The sequence below is a fragment of the Parasteatoda tepidariorum genome, chromosome 6 (genome assembly GCF_043381705.1).
Source record: "Parasteatoda tepidariorum isolate YZ-2023 chromosome 6, CAS_Ptep_4.0, whole genome shotgun sequence".
Classification (NCBI taxonomy): domain Eukaryota; kingdom Metazoa; phylum Arthropoda; class Arachnida; order Araneae; family Theridiidae; genus Parasteatoda; species Parasteatoda tepidariorum.
Genome location: NC_092209.1, coordinates 22,438,277 through 22,463,349, shown reverse-complemented (window position 1 = coordinate 22,463,349; position 25,073 = coordinate 22,438,277). Strand labels below are relative to the sequence as shown.

General features: G+C 30.5%; 1 protein-coding gene across 6 annotated transcripts in view; it reads left to right on the top strand.

Annotated features, from left to right (window-relative positions):
* The window catches only part of LOC107441602 (rhotekin-2), a 98,767-nt gene extending 74,762 nt beyond the window's left edge, over positions 1-24,005 (top strand). For 3 of the 6 annotated variants that reach the window (XM_071182088.1, XM_016054929.4, XM_071182089.1), the window contains exons 3-11: positions 1,028-1,077; positions 4,027-4,201; positions 6,618-6,771; positions 8,466-8,491; positions 11,326-11,524; positions 12,615-12,740; positions 15,862-16,027; positions 18,267-18,383; positions 21,180-24,005. In XM_071182088.1, coding sequence (XP_071038189.1) covers positions 1,028-1,077; positions 4,027-4,201; positions 6,618-6,771; positions 8,466-8,491; positions 11,326-11,524; positions 12,615-12,740; positions 15,862-16,027; positions 18,267-18,383; positions 21,180-21,388 — 1,222 coding nt within the window. In that variant the 3' untranslated portion in view covers positions 21,389-24,005. The remainder of the gene's footprint in view (positions 1-1,027; positions 1,078-4,026; positions 4,202-6,617; positions 6,772-8,465; positions 8,492-11,325; positions 11,525-12,614; positions 12,741-15,861; positions 16,028-18,266; positions 18,384-21,179) is intronic. The other 3 variants (XM_043053539.2, XM_043053538.2, XM_043053540.2) reach the window with 1 other exon arrangement.
* Positions 24,006-25,073: the final 1,068 nt, after the last annotated feature.

Below are 25,073 nucleotides of genomic sequence, written 5' to 3'. Positions count from 1 at the left end.
TTCAAGCTTCAATGTGCAAGCACATGCTCTTTTGTGTCTTCTGTGCCTCTTTAAGCTAGAACATTGTCATTGAGTTAAAGTGTGGCATAATTCAGCGTTTCTCAACCTTTCAGTATTCGCTGCCCAGTTTTCAATCATAATTTTCATNCGATAACATCATAAATCCGTTTTTACAACCTTTTTTCTGTTGCAGTTAATGCAATTGATTTTTTCATGGTTTTTTAAATTCCGAATTCATAACGACGCGCTAAGTTTGATTACTCGTGCAAAATTAACCTCGAACATTTGCGATATTACTAAAATTTATTCGTACAAATAAGTAATCGTGCGCTTGATTTGTGTCGATACCATCGTTGTTTTATTAACCACTATTTCTACAAATTTTCTCGATGTTTTTACGACACGTTAAAATTTGAATCGCTCGTTTGAGAAATCGTGCATTTAATGAGCTCGATTTGTGTCGACTCCATCGTAAATCCATGTGGTGTTTAATTGTTTTATTGGCCATTATTGCTAGGATTTTTTCAATGTTTTTACGACACGCGAAAATTTGAATAGCGCGTTTGAGTAATCGTGCATTTAATGAGCTCGATTTGTGTCGACTCCATCGTAAATCCATATGTTTGATTGTTTTATTGGCCGTTATTGCTATAATTTTTCTCGATGTTTTTACGACATGCAAAAATTTGAATCGCGCGTTTGAGTAATCATTCCTCTGATGCGATGACTCGCAAAAAGCAAATAATGAGGATTCTGAAATTTTTTTCAATGTATATTTTAATGTGTTGATAAGAAGAAAAAAAATCAATGTAATTATTTTTACGCTTTCTAGTTTTGTGCATATAAATGTGTTTTTTATTCATCTTCTATGTACAAAAAGAAAAAAAATTATCAATGCAGAAACTCGTCTTTTTTATTCTTTTTTAATTTTATTTATTTATTTAGTTTTGTGTTATTTAATTCCTTTTTAATATCCACTCCTCAATTATGTATGCAAAAGTACTTAAAATGCATTTTTATTTTATAGATTGTCTCAAATAAGAGCTCTCCCTTGTCGTGGAAAAGTTGCTATATCTGGTAAGCCTTTTCTACTCTTGCAATTTCATAAAAACTTTTAAAAATTATTTTAAAAGATAATTAACATAACCGGAAAATTCTTTGCAAAAAGATGCTTTTATTATGAAAAAAAAGTGGTAGGAGATTTACTCAAAAATGTATATAATAGATGCACTGCTTTGTTCTGTCGTGTACTTTGGTTACGCATGAATATGTATGCACATGCTCTTTTGTATTATGTCTTCTGTGCCCCTTTAAGCTAGAACATTATCATTGAATTAAATTGTGGCGTAATTTATGCTTTAATATATGATGTTATTCATAAATTCGATTTATAGGGTTTTCTTCCATCCTACTTCTAAATAACTCAAAGGCTTTTATCAAACCTCACTTTGTTACAGTTTTTTCGTGTCGAGCCTTTTGAAAAAGTTGGCAAAACTAACAGAAAATCGGCAAATTTAAGTTCATAGTTCTCTATTATTTTGAAAAATATTTTGTAGAATGCCTCCTATGACTGAAAGCCTCCTCACGGCTTTTTGAGGATAGTCCAATCAGACCACTGTGGAAGTATGATATGATGATATGATATGATATGAATAGCGAGAACCTGGGTGCACAGCCGCGAAGCGGCCTTAACCCATTCATCGGAAATTGAAATTAGATATTGGGGGTGGGTAGGAGGGAAGGAATTTGGAAGGGGAGGTGCTTAGCACAAGTACGGCATGGAGAGCATAATTTGATTGGCCAGACATAAGTTGAGGCTAGTCGGTGATGAAATAGTACGATGATAGGTAAACACGATAAAATAAACAAAGTAATTGAATTAAAAGACTTGATTAAATAAATTAATTACATATTTACAAAATAGGGTAAAACGATAATGAAAGAAGCATTTAATACAAAATCTAGTAAAAATAAGATAGTGGTAGAAAATATATTTCTAAAAATTTGTTTAATTTTTTAATAGGATTGGTTAGCCTAATTTGCTTGTTAACCACTACAAATTCAATTCTCAAATATATATGTTAAATTTCTCTCAATTACTTTTAAAAAATAATTTGGGTTCATGCTCACAACTAGTTCATTTTTTAAATAGTTTGCGCTGACTACTTATAAAAAAGCGTGCGAGGCTTTGTAGAAAGGTAATGGTTAATCACATTTCCTATGGATCTTCTTGACGAAAATTGTGATTAAAATTTTTGATTTATTGAACGCAACGAGATAACTTGTAGAAAAAATAAATAAGAGAGAGTAACAAATTAATATTTGGAAGAAAAAAATGCCTTTTTCTTGGGGTTTGATTTAATCTTTTCTGAGAAAGCAAATTTTGACTGAACATTTTAGGCAGCCAATTAGAATTTTAGACAATTCGAAGTTGGAAGACACTGAGATCAGAGATTGCCTGTGACTTCATCTCTAAGTTCTTTAAAAATTAGTGGTAGCTTAAAACGGTGGAATTTTTGAAGTAAATGGTTATATATTTTCAATGGTTTGAAATGAGTGATTCCAGACTGGCAACACTTATTAGAAAACTTACTTTAACCCCTTGGGGACGGGTGATTCAGAAAAGCATTCGTACAAAATCAGAATCAAGTTGTAATTAAATAAAAAACGGTAACTTAAATGTAGTCGTTGCTAATTTGAAAGACTTACTTTGCTTTTACTTTAATTATTCATAGTTTAATCATATACATAATCAATGTTAATTCAAAGTATAACTAAATAGTTTTATTTTGAACAAAGTAATGGTGAATTAAATAAATCAAACAATCATAGCCCCTCCCACAAATAAACTGCTGAAGAATTACTTTGATTACCAGTTTTATCTTTTTACCCTGATTGATTCGGTTTTATGCTGGCACGAATTTGTGACAGTCGGCGCGAAAGGGTTAATTTTACTTTATTTACAAAAATTGGGCACCTGTGCCGTGCAGAAGGCCCATATCCCATACTTCAGAAATTAATATTTTATTTTTATAATAAAAAAACAGTTTGAGTTCAGCAGTCAATGGGGTGGCTGTTACTGACTTATTCGAAAAAGGGAAAGGGGTAGAACGTCATGTCTGCACATTTAAATATTTTGTGGTATTCTCAATTTATTCCGCTTTTACAAGAAGGAAAATTTTAGTAAAAATACGGGGCAATTTTTCTGCGTTTCTTTTATTTTTGCAGAGAGCAACAATTTTTTCTTTGCAGAAATTTAACGATGCAAGAATAAGAGAAATCTATGCAATTTTTTTAAAAGTCTTTTTTTTTTCAATGTATCTATCTGTAATGTTTCATTTTTTTCATCTTAAATCCAATTTCAGGGATGCCAAATTGCTCCGCTTTGTAAAATAGTATTTTCCAGTGGTAGAGAAATTTAAGTTACTTTTAGTTTAGTATTTTTAATTCCAAGTAATTTTTTCACCACTAAATATCAAAAATTATAAGTATCATATAAAATGCAACGTTACAACGTCTATCTGCTGGTTACTCTATTAAAAACAAAGCGTTACTATTTTTCTCTAACTAATTTTACGATATATTTTGCTATCACTTTATAAAAATTATTCCAGTAAACGGAGCAGTTAGCATCCCTGCAATTTTATAAATTAAAAAAATAAATTCTTAAAGTTTAGACTTTGCTTCTCTTTAAATAATTGGACAATCAACTGGGGCGATTATGAAAAATTGTTTTTAGACTCAATTTATAGGAAAATTGCCTATAAGGAAAATAAATAAGTAGATTTGAACGCTTTGTGCCACTTTTCAATCAATTCAAACAAATTTTAAAAGTTAAATATATGAACCATATAATGTTCTTATTTTTTTAGAAGTCGTTTAAATTTTTCGTTTTATTGTGTATAATTCGAACGCTGCGGAAAGGATTACTTTATCAGTTTTTCAATGCTTTTTTTAGAATAAAATATCTTATTCTCTAAAGTTAAAGTGCTTTATAGAATGTTTTAATTCGAACTACTTTTTCAGACATACGGATGCCTCTTATTTGGAAAGACAGCGATCACTTCAAAAACCGAGGTGATTATCGTCGCTTTGCTGTCTTCTGCTTGCTAAAAGTAGGAACTGAGGTTCAAGACACGGCTATGATCAATAATGTCGACAGAAGTATGACTGACATTGCTTTCGAAGATGTAATACTTTTGTAAGTAATCATCCTTTTTTGTGCAGCTAGAGATTCTACTTTTACCTTTAAAACATATAATATCCAGAAAATTAAATATCCTCCCTTTAACTCCTTGCTAGTGGAATATATTTGAGAAAACTGTGCCAAAATTAGGGGAAGACACTTTTCTCTTTAATTTTGTTCGTTATTATCATCAAAATGTTTGAAATAGTTTATTTAAAAAAATTAAACAAAATAATTATTATATTCAATATTTTCACCTGTATGGGAAATGCTAATGAAGTAGAGTAATTTTTCTCAAACTATAACAAAATAAATCAAATGGCATAATTTTAAAGATAAATATAATAAACTAATACAAAAATATTATTGTTTACATCAACTGTCATCAATTCCGTGTCATTCGGATTCCTTAAAACTTGAAAATTACAAAAATTCCGTCGCCATCTATTGAGAAAATTGTAAATTGCATATTATTATGCACTGGACGAAATGAGTTCGGGTTTCATGGAATTAAAGCACCGATTTTTCTCTTGCCTGAACTCAGGTTGGTCATTCCATAATTGGCTCATTTGCGTTTCCCGAAGTGGGGGGGAATAAAAATCGGTACATACAATGGTTAGAAATCGGTCAACATTATACAGAAATAAATATTTTTAGCCAACTCCCCCCTCCCCAGGAATTGTTAGGTAACAATCTAAGCACGCTTAATTACAGCGATTTATTATTATTGTGCGAGATTTGTCAAATTAAAATTAAGTTTTCGCTCATAAATTTTAATTGTTTTTCAGTTATACTGACTCCCGGAGGCTGAGCGGTAGCGCTTCGCGCTGTAGTGCCACAGGTCCCTGGTTCAATCCTCGGGCTGGGCAAGGTTGACTCAGCCTTTCATCCCTTCAGTGGTTCGATGAATGAACTGTTCCTNGCGCCGCTGAGTTTAGTTTTTTGTGTAATACTAAAAAAATTCACTTGAAAAATTATTAAACTGAGACTCGAGTAATAAAGCATTAGTTTTACTATTAATTGGAAAACTCTTCCGTGAAAAATGTAAATGGCAACAATTTGCAGAACACTCCTAACTACACAAAAATTATTTGAGTATTTGTGTGAAGCATATCTAAAAACATATTGAAGTATTTTTTTCACAGAGATGCATTAAAGAGTTTACACTTTATTTAACGGTAGAGCTAATTTATTTCATGGCATTATGTAACTTTCGTTGGACAGCTGATCCAATTTTTAATTTACTATTATCAATATTTAACTCCGTAGCTTTGCAATTTTGAACTAAATCCAAACGACAATGGAACTGCTGGATTAAGCATTGGGAGAAATTTCCCTTCGACTTTTTGAAGGAACTAACACGTATTTGCGTTACTAGTAGAGGAAAACGACGAAAATTTTCCACGGTTAGCCTGAATGCAAGAGAATTATAACCCATGATCAACCTACCACTGATAATACATTACGTCAGCACTATGGTCGGTGTCAGCCGGGTGCGAAATTTGTATTGACCAGCCATCGCTGGGATTCGAACCCAGGTTACCTAATTGAGAGGCTAGTGCTCTATCCCCTGAGCCACCTCGGGTCACGACTTCTGTTACTTATTTAACTTTAATTCTATAACATGCTTAAATGTGTTAAATTATTTGATTCCGAGTGTCAAAAAAGGCAAAATTACTTCTTTTCCTTAACACCTAAAGTAAATACAATTTGATTTAAATATTTCAATTTTACTTTGTTTAAAATTTAATATATTTGAATGTAATACACATATTTATATACTTCAAGAACACAACTAATCTTTTGAAACTAATGACGTTCAATGGGTATTTTAGTTTGTAGTCATCATGTAAAAGCTTTTCGATAAATTATCAACATAAAAATTTTATTCCTCTGTTCATGGTAAAATGTCTCAAAGAGCAAAAGTAAACAAAATAAATAAATAAACACGATTACTTGTAAATACACCAAACTCCAGAGTATTCAATCCTTAAATCTACAGCATCAACTTAAATTTGTATAGGAATTGTTATACAAATTTATTTATTTTAAATTTGTATAGGAATTGTATAGGATAGGTTTGTATTTGTATTCTGTATAGGAAGGGAGGAATAGCGCGCTCTATTGTGTATAGAGGAGTGTGTATAAAAATAGGGGTGGACACCAGTGTATAAGGGTAGGTATAAAAATAATTGAGTATTCTACTGTGACTAGGCCTAAAATAACTAGGGCTAATTGTTTGGACGTCACACAGCCTATTATACATCTATGGTTGCATTTCATTACATTCATATTTTATGTCTCTCTTAGTTTTATTTAATATTAAGATAATTAAAATAAATATTATGCATTATGTGCTTAAGAAATTGCATTCAATCTTTTATATTTATGTATTTATTTGTTAATAAACGTTTTGTTTTTATTTTTGCAGCAATAATGTATCTCATGATTTTGAGTTCCGATTGGAAGTCTATAGTCACGTGTTACAGGAGGATTTAAGTATTGCCAGCGCTTCAAATAAATTAAAGAAGAAAATATCATATTCTGTTAGCAGAGCTATTGGCAAAAGATTTTCAGAAAATTATGTAAGTATTTAATGCTTTATTCCCGAACGCAAAAATAAAAACAAAATAATTTTTTTTTGTTGTTATTTGGTGTATTTATTTTTTAAATTAGTTTTCACAAAATAACATAATACAACGTTTACATAAAAGAATATTTTACTTTTTAAATTAAATCACTTTTTGCTGATTTCTGGCCGAATTATCTTAGATTAAGTCTTTTAATTCTTAATAATGAAGTGTAAGTAAACTAATTGAAGTAAGCTAAAACTGAGTAAAAATTAGTAAATAAACTAATTTTTTTAAAGTAACTAACTTACTCAGTAAAAAAATCTTCACTTAAGTAAACTAATTTGGTGTAAAAAAATTTTTTTACCCTAAATTTCAAAATGCCATTTTTAAATTGGGGTTTAAAAGTTTTGCTTAACATATAAATAACCAACAATAATTATACCAACAACAATTGTACTGATTACTATAAAAAATTTTAAGGTTGCTTTTTGAATTTGGAAAAGGTGGGTTAATGAGTTATAAATTAAAGAACTTCTATCACCTCCATTTGTTAGTGATTCAGTTTAAATTTACATTTTTAAAGAATTTATAAAACTCACTTTTAAAACTGTTGACCTTTTTTCGCATTAGCTGATTTTATCTAAAATTGAAATAAAATTAATATTTCCAGTTTTTGTTTCAACTTATTTGATAAATTTTTCTAAAACGTGGACAAACTCCATAAGTTTTATTTCACAAAATGACAACTATCTGGCAAAAAATCTTCTCCAACTGAGTTATAAATTTCTCGATTCAAAGATCGCACGTGTTTTGGAAAAAGTTTAATTAATGATAAAAAAAAATTGCTACAAACATTGAAATTTTTGAAATATTTGTGACCGCCACTTTACATTATTATTCAAAAATTAAAAAAATAATTTCGAATTCACTTTCATTAGTATCACAACCTTAAAGAGGTATCTATCTTAAAATCCTTTTTTTTTTTCTATTCCTGTCGTAATATTGTTATTATTTTAAAATTTTCTCAAAGAAATAGAGAACAACTTTTAAAATGTTTAAGACCCTTGAGAACCCTGTCGATTTTTTGTCAGTTTGCCATGCTGAAACTAATTTCATCAGCAGAAATCATTTTCATTTGACATGTAAATCTTTCATTTGCCATGGAATTCAGTTTGGAGTTACCTTTTAATCTCGTCCTTTTTTTCAATATTTCCTGCCATGAAAAGGAAAGCATACAAGGGAGAGTTAGGAAACATTTTAGATGCTATTTAAAATGGCATTGCAAAGGATATTAGCCCGTGGCGTCAAATATTTAAGAAAAAAATTCAAGTGTAACTAGAGGAAAAGAGTGGCGTATTTCATGCGGTTATTATCGTTTTATAACAGTTTAATATTGCACGTGCTTATCTTATTCTAAAGTATGCTTACACAATTTTTTAGGTTCATATCATACTATTTCTGTGTAAAATTAGAATAATAATAAATATATGAGTATATTTATATTTATCTAACTATCCTTGAAAAAATACTATTATTTTTTTTTATATGTTGTTTTTAAGACTTTTTCTTTAATGTTTTTGGAAAAAGTAATGATAGAAAGTACAGCACAAATAGCCAATAAGAAACTTTAGTTGAATTCATTAATTCCACAAAGAGTTACAAATATTTACACATTTACCTAATTTTCCTAAACATTTTTTTTCCAGAAAGAAGATCTGAATTTCAAAACTGGGTAAATATCTGAATATTTTATAGTAGTATAGCTATTTTATAGTAGTATATTTCCGTTTAATAGTTCACACTTAAAAACAAATCCATTAAAAAAAATTTATTTAATTCTAATTTAGATTTTCTGAACACTAAGATCAAGATATAAATATTTAAAAAATCAATGTGGAGTCATATTTGTTTAATATCCAAATCACCAACACAGCTTCAATAGTTTGGTATATTTCTAATTTGTCTGAAAAGTAATATCACTGGGTTGATGAATAACCTTGTATTTTTCCGGGTATATTTCTAATTTGTTGGAAAAGTAATATCACTGGGTTGATGAATAACCTTGTATTTTTCCGATAAGAAAAACTCATAAATGAACACGCGTTTTAATTAAAATCTTATAAATAACTTTCAGTAAGATTTCTGAGCATCAAAGGCGTCACAATAAGCTTTTTACGGATTGTCGTTTAGAGCCTTATTGAAGATTCTTTGGCTTCGAGAGCTGTCCTAAAATGATATACTTTCTTGGAAGATGTCATGTTGACTCATGAAGGAATAAAAGAGAGCTATATCAGCACTTTAGGATGACTCGAGAGCCAATGGCAGCTTTGAATCTATCAGAAAGCGGATCAGATCTCAAAAAAGGCAGAGCTGCAACTCCCGTTACTATAATGGAATTTACAGGATAGTGTGTTGGAATCTCAATGAAGTGAACCAGGTTCGAATCCGAGTCACTCGTATTAACTGGTTGATACGAGTTCTGCTCCCAACTAGCACAGAACACAGGATAGCCTGTATGCCTCGCAATGAGCTGAACCAGGTTCGATTACGACAGGTGGCTAGTTGATACGAATTCTGCTCCCAGCTAGCATCGAACACACTATAGCGTGTTTGCTCCCGATGAGGTGAACCAGGTTCGATTCCGAGTGATGACTGGTTGAGACGAATTCTGCTCCCGGTTAGCACTGGACATAATGTATCCTCAGTGGTAAACGGAGCACGGGTTAGAATCTCTTAGAATCGGAATATTCTTAGTAGGCTTTCGTGGTTTTCCTCTCCTTGTAATGCAAATGCGTGTTACTTCCATCAAAAATCCTCCACGAAGACTAGTTTGCCCACATGCTTGATTCAGGAGTTCCTTTGTCTTCTCTGTAGGGTTCAAAATAACGAGGCTACGGAGTTCAACATTGATAGTAGTTAACTCAGAATTGGGTCGCCTGTTCAATGTCGGTTGTGAAATAAAATACATTTGTCTACTGCGTCTGGTTGGGACTGTTTGTTATCTGTGTCATTTAACGAGCACTTAAAAGACTGCCAGAGTTCACGAATTCAGTCCCACTTTCTTCTGTTGTGGTGTCATCTGTCACTTCACATTTTGATAATATTTAGCATCTCTGAAACCTGAAAATTATATCATGAAAAAAGTTTACATTGCAAACTTGCAGACGCAAAACAAGATGGTAACTCATTGTGAGCTGCATGTTAGTTTGCACGAGAGATAATAATAAAGTTTACAAAAATGTGTGTTCTTATTTTTTGGTTGATGGGAGATAATTGAGTAAACCACGCACGAGTAAACTGATAATCTTCTTTATTGATTACAACTTGTCTATGCGTGCTGGAACAGGCATCAGCTTCACAATAAAATCAGTTACGTTACTTTTTGTATGTTTTTGTTCATAAACAAAGCTGAATATTCACAGTGCGGAACTTGGGATAAAATAATTGGACGTGCCTAGCATTTCAGTGACTTAGGACGAAATAAAACACATTTGCTGCGTTTTCAAACTTCTCGCTACAAAATACTTTTGATAGCGAAAGTTAGAGAATACAATTTGATGGAGAAAATTATAGAAATTAAAAATTTGAAATAATAAGTCAATCATATAGTAATAATATAAATATTTTCATATCGAAACAATTAAAAAGTTTTCTAATTTTAAATTTCTTCAAGCATGATGAGCTTATAAATTGAACTTATTTTTCTCGACTGTAAATTTTAGCCGCCCTGATTATAATAGTTGTCAAAGTATGAAGAGGCATCTTTAAATTCTACCTTAACTCTTAACATTCTAATCGCGATCTTTTTTTATCTTTGTATCTCTCTGTATGAAATTCAGCTTTTTATAGAATAGTCATTGAATAAAATGGCTAAAATCGGTCATCACACATTGCCTAGGTTTTCTATGGAATGACTAAATGAAAATCCTACATGCATTTTGAACAATCACTTGGCGAAGTGTATAATAATTCTCATATCATACTTTGTATTTCTATAGAATGCCTGTATTTCTATAGAATTCTTTGTATTTCTATATTTTTTTAATTCTATAGAATGCCACGGTATTTTTCACAATAGGTGGGCTAAGTTTCCGTTGATGGCGTTCGAAATAAATCTCATATATTGAACGCCAGAAATTCTGTAGAATGTTGATATTTCATATATTGCTGATAACATATATGTCAATTCAGAAGTTTTAGCCCCTAAGAATATTTAAAATTTAATAACATTAATTCTTTTGGAAAAAAAATATTTTTTACTTTTAAACTATTAGTTAGATTTTTAATCTGATGTACTATGGCCTTGTCTCAAAATGAATTCTTATGACGTATATAACAGCTAACCAATCCCTGGTGGAATCATAAGCTGGTGTAGTGTATTAAACTGTAACCGTCATGGTGTATATTTATTTTGAAGCAAATAAAATTCTAATTTTGATTTTTATAAAATTACTTTCCATTTACTCTTTGTAAAATAAATTTACCTGGTTTTATTTTACTTTTAAGCCATATTAAATATTAGAATTTAAGACAGACTTTCGATTTACTTTTAATTTTTTCCTTCAGCTTTTCAGAGTTTGACCTCGTTGCCAGTGCCAAACTAAATTTGAATGATGCCAACTCACGAATTAAAACCTATGATTTAAACCTGGAAACACCAGAAAAGAGTCAACTTCCCCTTTTCGGACACTTCTGTTGTCGTCTTGCAGTTCAACCTACTTGCATGATAGACGAGACATACTCAGGCTACTTGAGTCTAGTCAATGTAAGAATTTAAAGATTCTTCAAATTTTTCTTCTACTCAATTTTATTCAGTCTTAGATTGCTGCTCCAAATACATAAAATAATTTAAAATAGTATTAAGAATTTCGTGAAAATCATGAATTTTATACACTATTCAAAATTATCGGACTGACACATTTCATGAAAATTTCATGAAATGTGTCATCCCGATCCAGTCTGTTGAAAACGTTACAATTAATTTAAGATAATTATGACAATTTAGGATGGCAATTCTAATTTAGAATAATTATGACAAATGTACTCATTATAAATTACACAGCGGAACAATTTGTTTTGATGTTGTATCAAATTTTTGAGCATCTCTTATATATTTTAGCGCTTCTGATTTCAAACCTGCAATCGGCTCGTCTCTACAAGTTACATTTTTTATATACCTAAGAGTTAGGCTGTCTGCTTTCTACCAGAGAAGTCCGGGGTTCAAATCCCAGCTGGTATGGTTGAATTTTATAAAAAGCTTGATAACTATTTTACTCAATTTATGAATTCATATTTTTTAGTTTAAATTAGTTTAATAATTTTTAGAAAAAATTACATTAACACAAAAAAGTTATTATTATTTTTAAATTTTATACTTTAAAAAAATTATTTAAAAAGCTACAAAATTATCAAATTATAATTAAAATTTTGTAATTTTTTTAAAAAATAATCCATACATTTTAATTTAAAAAAATATCTATAAACCTTTTTATTTTTAAAAATTTTATTTATTTTTTAAAAAAATTTAATTTAAATTAAAAAAATAATAATTTATAAATTGAATAAAGCATATTAAATAGTTATCAACATTTTCAAAAAAGAAAATTATCTATAAAATTCAAAAGTTCCAAATGGGAGTTGAACCCCAGACCCCTATGTTAGTAAGCAGGCAATTTAGGCACTACAACGCTAATATATACCAGGAGGAGAGTTTTGTCAGTTTAAAAGTAAATAAACTGATATTTTAATGAGGTATATTCTTCGCAGGGGATCATTTTCACTCTAAACAAGGTTTTCAAAAACGCAGTAGAAACTTAATATAAAAAACTATAATTGGCTAAATTTTCTCGTTACAGCAAATTGGTAACATAACTGGTTGTAGAAGAATGTTAGCTTCACTAAAAAATTTCTCTCTGTCTATGTGGGCCAACTTCGCTGAAGTTCATAGTTCAAATCCAGATATTGTCATACCAGTTAAAACGGTATGTATTATTTTCATATATCAATTTCATAATCATGCAATTTTTCATGAAAAACTTAGTAAATTTCTGCGTAAGACTTCAAAATTTTTTCCCATATCTTTATATTTTGTATTTGAACTACAATCGTCTCTACAAATAATATCTTAATAGAAAAGCTTATTTTATCCTAAACCTAATAAGTGTTTTTTCTACACCCAATGGTGGCCAAAAATTTTTCAGGTGGTAATAAACTAATCACCAAAACACGTGGAAATTGCTTAAAACAACAACCACTTAAATTTAAATATTATTCACTGTGTAGAGAGCCAGGATAGCCTGGTTGGTAGGGCACTGGGCCCATGTCCAAGAGGGCAGGGGTTTGATCCCCGTCGGCCGAAGACTCCCCTGTAGGAAATTGAGACTGATGCACGTTAAATCTGTCGAGTCACAAAGTCCTCCATGTTCCCATAACAAATCATACCTCTGGCGGTACTGATCCAGGAGTTTCCTTGTTTTCAGGATTGGTTCAAAGCTACAAGGCTACAGAGTTAGGTCGGTTGTTCAACGGTTATAAAGTAAAATAAAATCACTGTGTAGATGTCATATTTTTATATACGTATTTCAGTTAGCGTATTGTTCAAGTGGTTAAAAAGCGTGACATGACATTTTTTGGAAAGAAGCCACATATTTTATAATATTAATTTTGATATCACTTTTATTTTGACAGACAAGTCCTGTGTTTATACATTTTACGTTAGTAGTAATATTAATTACTATGTGTATTTTATTTTTATTTTATAATATCGGCAAGCAATTAATTATCCCGATCAGATTAAAAAAAATTGCGTTTACGAATTTCTTCGTTAATGCATATAATAGTGACTATCATTTCTCAATAAAATTTAGAACATGTTTTCGAGCAACGTTTAACTTTTTCCTTTCATTTAATATTGATAATAATATTAAAAGTGTTGTATATATGGAAACACTTCTATGGTAACTAGTATATACTATTCTATGCAAACAGTTCTTATTATGGCAGTATCTTTTTTTGAAGATTTCACACGGCAAAACTGTTGGCACAATTTGAAAAATCATGCTTGAAGCTTTAAGAAATAGGGTCCATTTTACGCATGCAAAATTTACACCGACCAAACTGAGCACAGGAAGTCGAAGCCTTATTTTCTTTTCCAATACCGTAATAACTAAAAAAAATTATAATATAAATATTACAATCCTGTAGAATGATTTTGATATTACTGGTACTGAATCTTAAAAAAAAGTTATTAACTTCCTTTCCTCGTTTTGGTTGATCCGAATTCTGCATGGGTAAAAAGACACTATTTCTAAAAGCCTCAAACATGATTATTCAGACTGTGCCAACTGTTTTACCATGTAAAATCATATAAAATACTACCTGCTAATATACACCGAAGAACCATTACATTATGACCACCCTCCATCTATAACAATGGGCTCGCTCAGGTTTTCATGGTTTCTCGCCCAGGCACAATGTTTTCATGGGGCACATTAGGACCCATATACCTCATAGAACAATCCCTGACGTCTGTAAGCTACTTGAACATAGTTGAAGACCAGATTCACCCATTCGTGCTGCCACGCTACCCCCTCGCAATGTGAGGGAATTGCAGGACTAGTTGGTGAGCGCTTGGTACCAGATACCTCAGACTACCTATCAGCACCCTGTGGGATCAATGCCACGGCGGATGCTAGCAGTTTTGAGGGCTAAAGGTGGTCCTACATGTTATTAGCAGGGTGGTCATAATGTAATGGTCCTTCGGTGTATAAGCTCGTATGTAAGCGAAGTAAACATTGAAGTGTTACCATATTTTTGTACAACCCCTGTAACAATCATTTCTTGAAGACTATGGGACACGTTTTCGAGTTATGTTTACATCATTTCCCATTAATCCTGTTAGCAGAATCATGGCGACTTAGTCGTAGTACGTTACCGAATTCTTTCGACCTCTGGAAATTTAACCTCTGGGAAGTAAAAAATTTCGGTTTTCTTTTCTGCAGAAATTTTGGGTCTATTTTTTTAAAAAAACAGTTATTACTGTTGATTTCCACATAGCTTTTAAAATTTGATATTTTTCATACGAAATTATTTACTACCACGACTGAATCTCGAATTGAAAAGAAGCATTTAGTAACCCCTTTTTGAAGAGTCCAAATAGCTTGATTTCGCCGTCGATCTTTTTTTTTTTTTTTTTTTTTTTTTTTNTTTTTTTTTTTTTTTTTTTTCGTTAGTTACTGCTACTGACGTTTTTGTCATTATATTTTTCAATGATGATGATTTACAAAATGCGAAAAAGGAAATAATTAGTGTACAAATGCAAAAATCCCTACAAAATACGAGAAAATCGCTCATAATATTAGAATGACAAAAATATTACATATTCAATTTTAAAAAAAATTTTATTTGATCCAAAACATTTTTTTTTCTATTTTTAAGTTGACGCTTCGGTTACTTTAAATTAACAACATGTATAATTGTTACTTTTATATTTTGTATAATTGTTATTATCTTCTGGAAACATATTAGGTCACAGAAAGTCCGAAAAAATTCTGCCACAAGGCCTTTAATATCAATAATAATAGTAACTATCATTTCAAAAAATATCGCAAGACACATTTTTGAGTTATGATACCTTTAATTTTTTAATATCGATAAAAGTAATTATCATTTCAACTTGAAACTCATTTTTAAGTTATGTTTATCTTTTTTTTTCTTCTTTAATATCGAAAACTTTTGCTATCATTTCTTAAAATGGTGGTGAAAAACTTTTCCGATTTATGTTTACCTTTTTCTTCTTTAACTTTCTTTTCGTTTGATAACAGTTACAATCTTTTCTAGGACAATAGCTTAGAAACACTTCCATAATTGAGTTATTTTTTAAATAGTTCATTATCTAAAATATCTAATGAAATCGAAAATGTCTAAAATGTTGATGATTTTATATCATTTTACCTCACGTGAAAAAGCTAAGAGAGTCTAAATTTAATGTCTTGTAAATCTTTGAAAAGCATAGACCTGCTTGCTAATTAATGTTAAGGTAAAAATTAAATTATTTTTAAATGAAAAGTTACTGACTATAGACTACTTATTGTTTATCTGCAGGGGACGATAGTGACTCCAAGTTCCAAAGCCATATCGTATCCTAGGTTTAGTTTTAAAATTGAGTATAGCATAGATGATGAAAATAAGGAGTTTCTATTGGCTGCTGACTCTCCTATCCAACTTAATGAATGGCTGAACCATATTAACCAGCAAATAAAAGATTATGGTGAGTAGAATTCGGAAACCTTTTGGCTTGTTATATTTGAGTATATACATGATTCATATACACCTGGAAAGAAATTAAAAAATGGTAGTAATGTTAATAAAAATTTTTTAGCAATAATATATTTCTTGCTACCAGAATATTTTATTTTCTTTTAGTATATATACCGATCCGCACGGATAATATACAGAAATCTTATTTCGATATCGCATGGTTCGCAAGCATCTGGANACTGTGATAAAATTCCAGATGAATGGGATAGGGGTCGCTTCGTGGCCCAGGTGCCCAATAAAATCAAAACACTAGGACTAGGAATATACAGAAATCTTATTTCGATATCGCATGGTTCGCAAGCATCTGGAAAAATTTAATATGTTCAATACATTGTTACAATTAAGTTCGAACGAATATTCTAAAACGAAACTATTCAGTCAACTGTAAGTAATTAGATCTTATTTAGATATTTTTTTAAATCCTTAATTCGTCGTGCTGGTTTAATTTTTAAAAAAAAAACTTTTTACGTACTAGATTTAATACGCCCAAATTTTACTGTTACTATCACTAAGAAAATTATTTTACAACGTCTGTACAAACTGAAAATTCTGCATTAGACTCCTTCGGATCTATACATATTTATTTAGAGAAAATAAAATATTCTGGTAATTTAAAACATAATAATTTAAAAAGTTCATATTGATTTTTTTACCACTTTCTAATTTTTTCCAGATACGTATGAATCCTGATACATTAGCATACTTGCCAACTTTTACACAACTAGCATAAAATTTTATTTCTGGATTTAAAGTGGTTGTAAAATGTATGCTTTCTAATGCATTTCTTGCATTTATAAACTTAATTTATAATCTTTATGATCACCACTATTTTTAAAAAAAACTAAACTTATATATAAATATTTAATACTTTCGTGGTTGTCCGCGTAAACTTTTCCAAAATTCAGCTTATATTTCTGCCTAATCTTATAATTTAAATTCAAGTTTACTGCCACTGGGGAAACTCATCCTCGAAAGGATAAAAAGTTGACAGATATGCATTAGGTCTGCTAGAAAGTTCTACTCGCGAACATACACTCCTGCTTTTATAGCAATGCAAAAGATTCTTTATTAAAAGAAAGTGGTAGGTTATTTACCCTTTTAACTCAATGGTAATGCTCTAGCTTAAAAAGACATTGGTTGTATAGCACAAAAGCGCATGAGCAAAAATATTCAAACTTGTAACAAAAATATCCGACAAAACTAAGCGGTACGTCTCTCACGGACAAAATTTTCCGATAGATCTAAAAATTGAAAAAAACCATATAAATTTTAATTAAAATTATTATAACTACCGTTACGTTTCAAAAATGTGAAAATACATTTTGAAGAATTACTGCACATGGTTAGATAATTCGTATAGTGGACAAAACATAAATTAAAAGCCTATTTTTAGTGTCAATTCCAGTTTTATTTTTTTACCACAAGGCTGAAGCTTCATTGAAAAACGTAAAAGTTGACAGCTAGTTTTCGAGAAGTTTAAAATGTGAAAAACTGCCAAGGTTTAAAGTTATAATATACATAATTTCCCGCAAACTTAAAAACCCAGACTTCACACGTTCACGCCGGGGTGACCCACCGGTGGGTCACGCTAGATTGTCTCATCTTGGCAGCGCAACTTAGTTAAAACTGGTAACTGGTAACAAATTTTTAGTTTTTTTCCGGGAATAATAAAAATCCATAACTACCAATTGTTTTTAACGGATGCAATTTTTACATTGAATTGCTTCTTCGCCGTGATAAATTTCCTTACAGTAAATTGTTATTGTTGAGAATAAATTAACTCCTCCCGAATATTATCTAATATTGAAATAGTTCTTCTACCAGTATTTTCTCTTCTCCGTCCCGCTTTGAGGCGCAACACCCGGCGTGAACGTGTTAAAGAATAAGCACGCAAGAAGAAATATTGATTTTCTCTCCTACATGAAACTTTTTTAATTTTTATATAATTTCTATACTTCACTGACTATTATAAACACACTTAAAGGTAAAACCTCAGATACACAGCTTCATTTGATAAATAAATTAAATACCTGACAACTTGTACAGTTGTAGAAAAAGATTTCTCAAAGTGGTAGTTAAAACAAAAATTAAGTTTAGAAGAATTTTCTAAACGCAAAACTATTAAGTAATGTGTAATTTTTGTGTATATGTGTCCCTTTTTTTAATTTTTTTTTTCATTTTATTTTAAGATTTGTGGAAGCCAGCTTCAGAATCAATCATGGAAATATCTTCCCCCTGTGTTTGTAGAAATTCTCAATTCACAAAGCACCGAAACAGCTCATTATACGACGAAACTCCATTCATTGGTAAAATACTATTTTATAATCCCTTATTAAAATTTATATGTGTGCTAAATTTTACACTTCCATTTATTTTGACAAAATGTGCTTTGCAATTTATTTGCAGTCAATGCATATCACATGATGTATATAGATTGCACCAAATAAATAGCATATTAAAAATTCGATTTCTAAGGAATTATTAACCGATTTCGCTCAAATTTTGTATTTTGCCTTGCAAAATTACATACTTTAAAATGACGCAAAAAATTTTATACCTTATAATTCAAAATTCTTTCGACTATTATTAAATAAAATAATAAGTATTCACTAAAGTTTACTTTTTGCAAGGAATTATCTTCGGGTGAACGAATTTTTTAATTGTGAGCAAACACTTTTGAATTCGCTTAAAAAGATATAGAGATATGGCGTAATATAAAAACTAAGATTAACATTAAAGGGTTCTAACTATGAACAGAAAACTAAGATTAACATTAACAGAAACTAAAATCAACATTAAAGGGTCCAGACTTTAGATCCAGAAAAAAATAAAGCAAAGAGCATAGTTATTTAAGAATATTGACATAGCATCTGTTTCTATTTTTGAAGTTATTGCAATGATTACTTTATTTTAAATTAAATAATTATAAAATAATGATTCTTGCTTACAAATTTTTAAAAAATAAAAATAAACTACACGTATATATACTTTTTTCACGAGATGTGTTCAGTATGAAAATTTGACTACGCCATTTAACATTGAAAAAGTGCAATTTGTATTTCATCCCCAAATGCATATTCTAGGTTTCTTTAAATCCATTCTGAGCTATGCTCTTTTTTTTTTTTTTTCAAATAAAATTTTCAATTTACGACCCTATTTCCCCTCTTCACTTTCTTAGATATGTATTTTAAACTATGTCAACATAAAAAATTAACAAGCTAATTTTCTAAATCCTAAATATTTAATAATTCACATGATTTTTCACTATATTTTTCCATAACTATCAGATTGGGTCAAATTGAATCCCTTTGAGAAAGTTTTTTTTTTTTAAACAATCCTATCAAAATTTAAGTATTCAATGCTTAGCATATCTTGATGTTATTTTTGTTAGATTGAATGTCGTATCTTACTATACTATGTATAAATATCTAATGATAGTGTCGCAGTTTTTCATTGTTGTCTGTGCATTTTTATTGTCCGGAAAATCACATAGTAGGATCTTATTTTTCCTCATTCATTTCCATACTGTTTTTTATTTTTGTCATTAGCAGAAAACTAATAAAAATCATATAGGTATTGTTTTTCTATAAATATATTTGTATCCCTAATTTAAAGTTATTTTCCCGTACAGCTATTATTACGCTTTTAATTCAAGAGTTTAAAACTAAGAGAATTGACTTTTTTATTATTATTATTATATAATGTAATTCTGCCCTACATTTTAAGATAAAGTATTTTGGAAATGTGGCTTAATTTAATTTACCGTTTTACAATTATTATTGTGCAAATATCATTCATATACTGTTATAAATTATGGTTAAAGAAATCTGTTAAATGATTTAGAACTTAGTGATCAATTTCATTCACAGGGAGATGCAAGCAAAAATAGTATTTAAAATTTCCGCCCGTTTGCTTAGCAAAAATATTGAATAACGTTGTGAGCTCATAAATTTTTTTTAAACAATCTAATGTTCAATGCAATCTAAATGTTATTTTAAAAAATTATTGCTTAATAAAATTGCTGTGGTTCACCAATAGATCTAAATATTTGTAATACTAATAGATAATAGATTTGAACGTGGGAAGTGGAGGCACAAACGTAAGCAAACAGAATTCCTTTCACTGCATAGATGATAAATTAATAGTTTTAACTTTAGTAGAAAAACTGTTTTCTGCAAAGAAACAACAATTATTGCGAAGCAATCATCAGGGTTGATGAGCGGTAGCGAACAGGGTCTTAGTTCCCCAGTTTTTTAAAAAAATTTATTGGAAGAATTAGTTTTGGACAAAATTGACCCATCTCACGCAAGGGTTATGAAAATGCTTTAGCTATATGCATAGTTTTAACCAGCAACGGCTCTCCTTCGTTGTAACTTTTTGGTATTCCGTATTGAGTGAGAAAGTTATCTCGCTTATGTGCCGAATTTCTGTAAAGAGTGGGAATGATTATCCTTATTCTACATTTTTTTCTAAGTTATCTCGCTTATGTGCCGAATTCCTGTAAAGAGTGGGAGTAATTATCCTTATTCTACATTTTTGCTAAGTTATCTCGCTTTTGCGCCTTATTCCTGTAAAGAGTGGGAGTAATTATCCTTATTCTACATTTTTGCTAAGTTATCTCGCTTATGTGCCTTATTCCTGTAAAGAGTGGGAGTAATTATCCTTATTCTACATTTTTACCATTTAATTCGATACCAGTTTAATAAAACTTTTTCAGAAGCGGGGCAGTTGCCTCACCCAGGGGTGAAAGCGAGACGGAAAAGAGGAAAGGGTGGCAGTGAAACCATTTCAGTTATAACTAGTTTTCGGGAGGAGTTAACTTATTATTTTTAAAACTATTCAACAATATCTACTTTATCCTAGGAAAATAAGCAGTTTTATATATAGACTAAAATTATAAAAGAAATCTTGATAGTTACAGATATTTTATTTTTCTCGGAAAGAATGCTAAAATGAAATGTCTTTCGTACCAGTTTCCGCACTTTTCCGTCTTACTATATAAGGGCTTTCAGCCATGGCCTCACCTGTAATACATCTTGTGAAGTTTTTATTTATTATTTATCTTATAACGTTCAAAAAATAAAATCAACATCCTGTTTCAGATGAATCCGAATGTTCCAGTGGTAGTTACGGTAGCGCCTCTTCTGTATTCCAAAAGAATAATCACCGTGTGTCCACTCCACCATTTTGCTCATTATCATCCAGTAGCTCTTCAACCAACAGCTCGTTAGAATACCAGCAGCATCCACTCTCGAAATCTTTGTACAGAAGATCAGTCAGTGCTTATTTTCCGTCATTTTTCCACTCATGAACGAAACTTTTAGCTCTCATTGAGGATAAACCTAGTCACATTTATAAAGAAACTTCCTTGTAATTTAAAGAAATTTTTTTTCTTTCTTTTTCTTGTAATATATTGGTTATTATTTTAAGATTGTTATAAATTCAGGAACTTGTGTAGAATTTCGACGACCATGCAACCAAAAAATGGCGTAAACCAACACGAATTTTCTCCATCTATGGGGAACTATATGTACGTGGTCATTTCGATAAACCATTTAATAGCTTGATTGCTAAACAATGATAAACCATTTGATTTATAAGCAATTTGATTAATATAGCAATTTGATAATCGCTTGATTGCTAAACCATTTAATTGAAAAATCAAATTTGCTCCATCAGTGGTGAACTATAGACAAAGAACGTGGTCATTTCGATAAACCATTTGAATAGCTCGATTGCTAAACAATGATAAACCATTTGATTTATAAACAATTGATTAATAAATCGTTTGATTTATAAACCGTTTGATTGAAAAACCATTTGATTGATAAACCATGAAATAGCTTTTTTGTAGCTGTTAAAATATGATGAATTTAAAGTACTTTTATATTAAGTTATTTCGGTGAATAAATTATGCCACAATTTTTTTTAATCATACATCCTAAGATATAAATTTCAATTAAAAAAAATAATAACTTTCTGTTTTAATTCCCATTTGGGCTGATTAAAGTAGAAAACGATTTGGTATCAGTTTGGCGGAATTGGCGCCAGCTTTCTTGGTGGACGGAATTTTACTCAAGTGCTTTAATTCAATAAAAATCTGTATATAAGATGTATTTATAAGATTATATGTTGAACATTGAGAGAATCTGTCATCAGACCTTGTTTTGAACTTTATTTTTGTAGAATGTTATGGGTCAAGCCCTTCAACTTTAAATTATTGTTTCACACGTTACCTGCTACCCATGCCTGGAAAGAAAGGAATCTAAGAAACAATGTTATGTGATTCATTTTCGCTTTGATATTTATAATTATGTTTTACGAATCCATTTTATCTATCAGAAAGGCTATTATAATCACAAAACTAATTTAAAAAATTCAAATTTAATTAATTTAGATATAAAGAGTAGGAGTCAACGTCCTTGAATTAAAAGTGGATGAGGGAGAACAGACCAGATATTTTAAATCTGTTACTCAAACAATCTCGCTCAGTTACAGGAAGACGAAAAAGTTGGTTTTAATTAAAAACATGTGTACCTTTGTTTTAGTTGATGGCAAAGGAAAAAAAAAGGTGCGTAGTTTCCACAAAAGGAGGAATCGCGTTAGCAGATATCTGGAAGTACCAAATATTAAGAGTAGAAGGCTTCGCATGACTTTAAGTTCTTAGGGATGATTCTAAAGTTCGTCCTATTAGTCAAATGGTGAAAACTCCAAGTGTACGAAAAAAGGCAAATATATTTCTCTTGATTACCCATTTATTTGCGCTGAGATGGTTATGGTTACCATATAGATTTCTTTTACAAATATAGGAAAGGAATATATATCCAGCCATTGGCTCATAAGGTGTCCACACGTGGTCAAGTCCAGGCTTAAATCACATCTCCATTCCATTCCCATCCTCGTGCTCTGACTAAAGCATACTTAAGTACATACTCTACGAGATATGAATTATCAAAAGAACCACCGCAAAAATGCGAGAGAAAAAGGAAATTCAAATAGTTATCAGTTCTTGGCCTCTTGTAAAAATGGGAGCGTCCAACTGGGGCTCGAACGCGATAAAGCTAGTGGCTTGAAGTTGGTGCTAGGGGCACCTGAGGGAAATTTAATAAAATAAAACAATATCCGAAAGATTTTGAACTGAATAGAGATACTGCAAGAAGATAGCGCATAAATATTGTAAAGTAGAATTATTAGAGCTTTAATGTAATCTGAATTTTAACCAACTAAGCCTATTTTTTTCTTTCATTTTTACTTTTACCTCAGCTGTTAGAAAGTTAATCTGATCTTTGAATATTAAACATTCGGGCCAGTATTACTACTAAGTAACTTAATTTTCAAACAGTTTATTTAACACAGCCTGTTCTTTTTCGGGTTTTATCTTATTAAACATCACATCCAATTTAATTGCTCATTCTGAGAATTTGTTGAAAAGTAATAAAATTGCACCTATGTGTATATTTTATCAATTGCACAAATCTTATGCAATTTTAAATTTTCGGAAAATCTTGCGGTTGAAAATAATTTGTGTTTTATTCCGCCTTTTTTGGAAAATTCTGAGGAAAATAAATTGAAAATATTTACAAAAACATTTTGTTTTGTTACTGTAAGTTATTATATATATTAGCCTTGTTTAATATGTCTGTAAATAGTCCAAACGGTCCTTAAAAATGTAAAAAATGGTTGTAACATTTATGCAATGGAGCGTAACACGTTATTCTGGTCAAAATTTGGAAAATTAATCGCCTGTTAAAAAAATCGATACAGTCGAAATAAAAGGAAAAAAAACTTATTCTAAAACTTGAAAATTGTATACTAGCTTTAGTGCAGATTTTCTATCACTATTTCATTTTTAAGGACCATGGAAACTCTGATGCATGTCGCTCTTTATTCCATAATTGTGTATAAAATAAAATCTATTTTCAATTCTGCATTTGTAATTTATTAAACTTTTTCTGGAAAGTTAAAATGTAAAAAAATTCTTATTTTAGCCTAAATATTATCAAATAAAAGTACAGTGTGAAAAATTAAAAAAAGATATCCTCTTAAATAACTTTTGTTCCAATGATCAGATTTTCGCAGAGTACCATTCCAAATGATTCAGAAGGGTTATCTCAGGAAGACAAATTCATTTCGGTCAGTCACTAATTAAGTTTCATAACGAGACACAATGTATTCTCTCTGAATGAACATACCTTTTTCTTTTCAACAGATTATAATTTTTTAACCTGAAAAATGGAGGTAGTCGCAATCTGGAAAATATGGTCCCAATATAGCTAATAATGTCGGAAGTTTAGGCCCCATAAATGATAAATTTCACTTGTAAATTTTAAAAAGTGGTAAAGAAAATTAAACAAATGTCTATAACTTAATTTTTGTGCAACCGCTTCAAAATTTTATTTTCCGAAGAAAGTTTATATGCATGAAAGTTCCAGCTTCTCAACCGCAAAGTGGTTTGTTAACACGTTCACGCCGGGAAAAGAGAAAATACTGGTAGAAGAACTATTTCAATATTAGATAATATTCGGGAGGAGTTAATCTACTCTCAACAATAACAATTCACTATAAGGAAATTAATCACGACGAAGAAGCAATTCAATGTAAAAATTGCATCCGTTAAAAACAATTGGTAGTTATGGCTTTTTATTATTCCCGGAAAAAAACTAAAAAATGAAATTTATTGTTGCCAGTTTTTACTCCGGTGCGCTGCCAAGTTGAGACAATCTAGCGTGACCCACCGGTGGGTCACCCCGGCTTGGTAAACTCCTTTAAATGTATTTTTCCTTCTAAATGTCGAATGAATTTTGATTATCAAAAGACTCACTTTCAAATGTATGGTTTATTTCAGAATATTCGCTCTGATAATGGTTTTGCAAAAAAACTATAGTTCGGGCTTGCCCTGTCCCACCTCCCAATCGGGGCATCCAGGGAACACTGTTGAAGGATCGGTTTAGACCAGATCCTCAATTCTGTTTTCAAAAAGTCTTTTAAAAATCTCT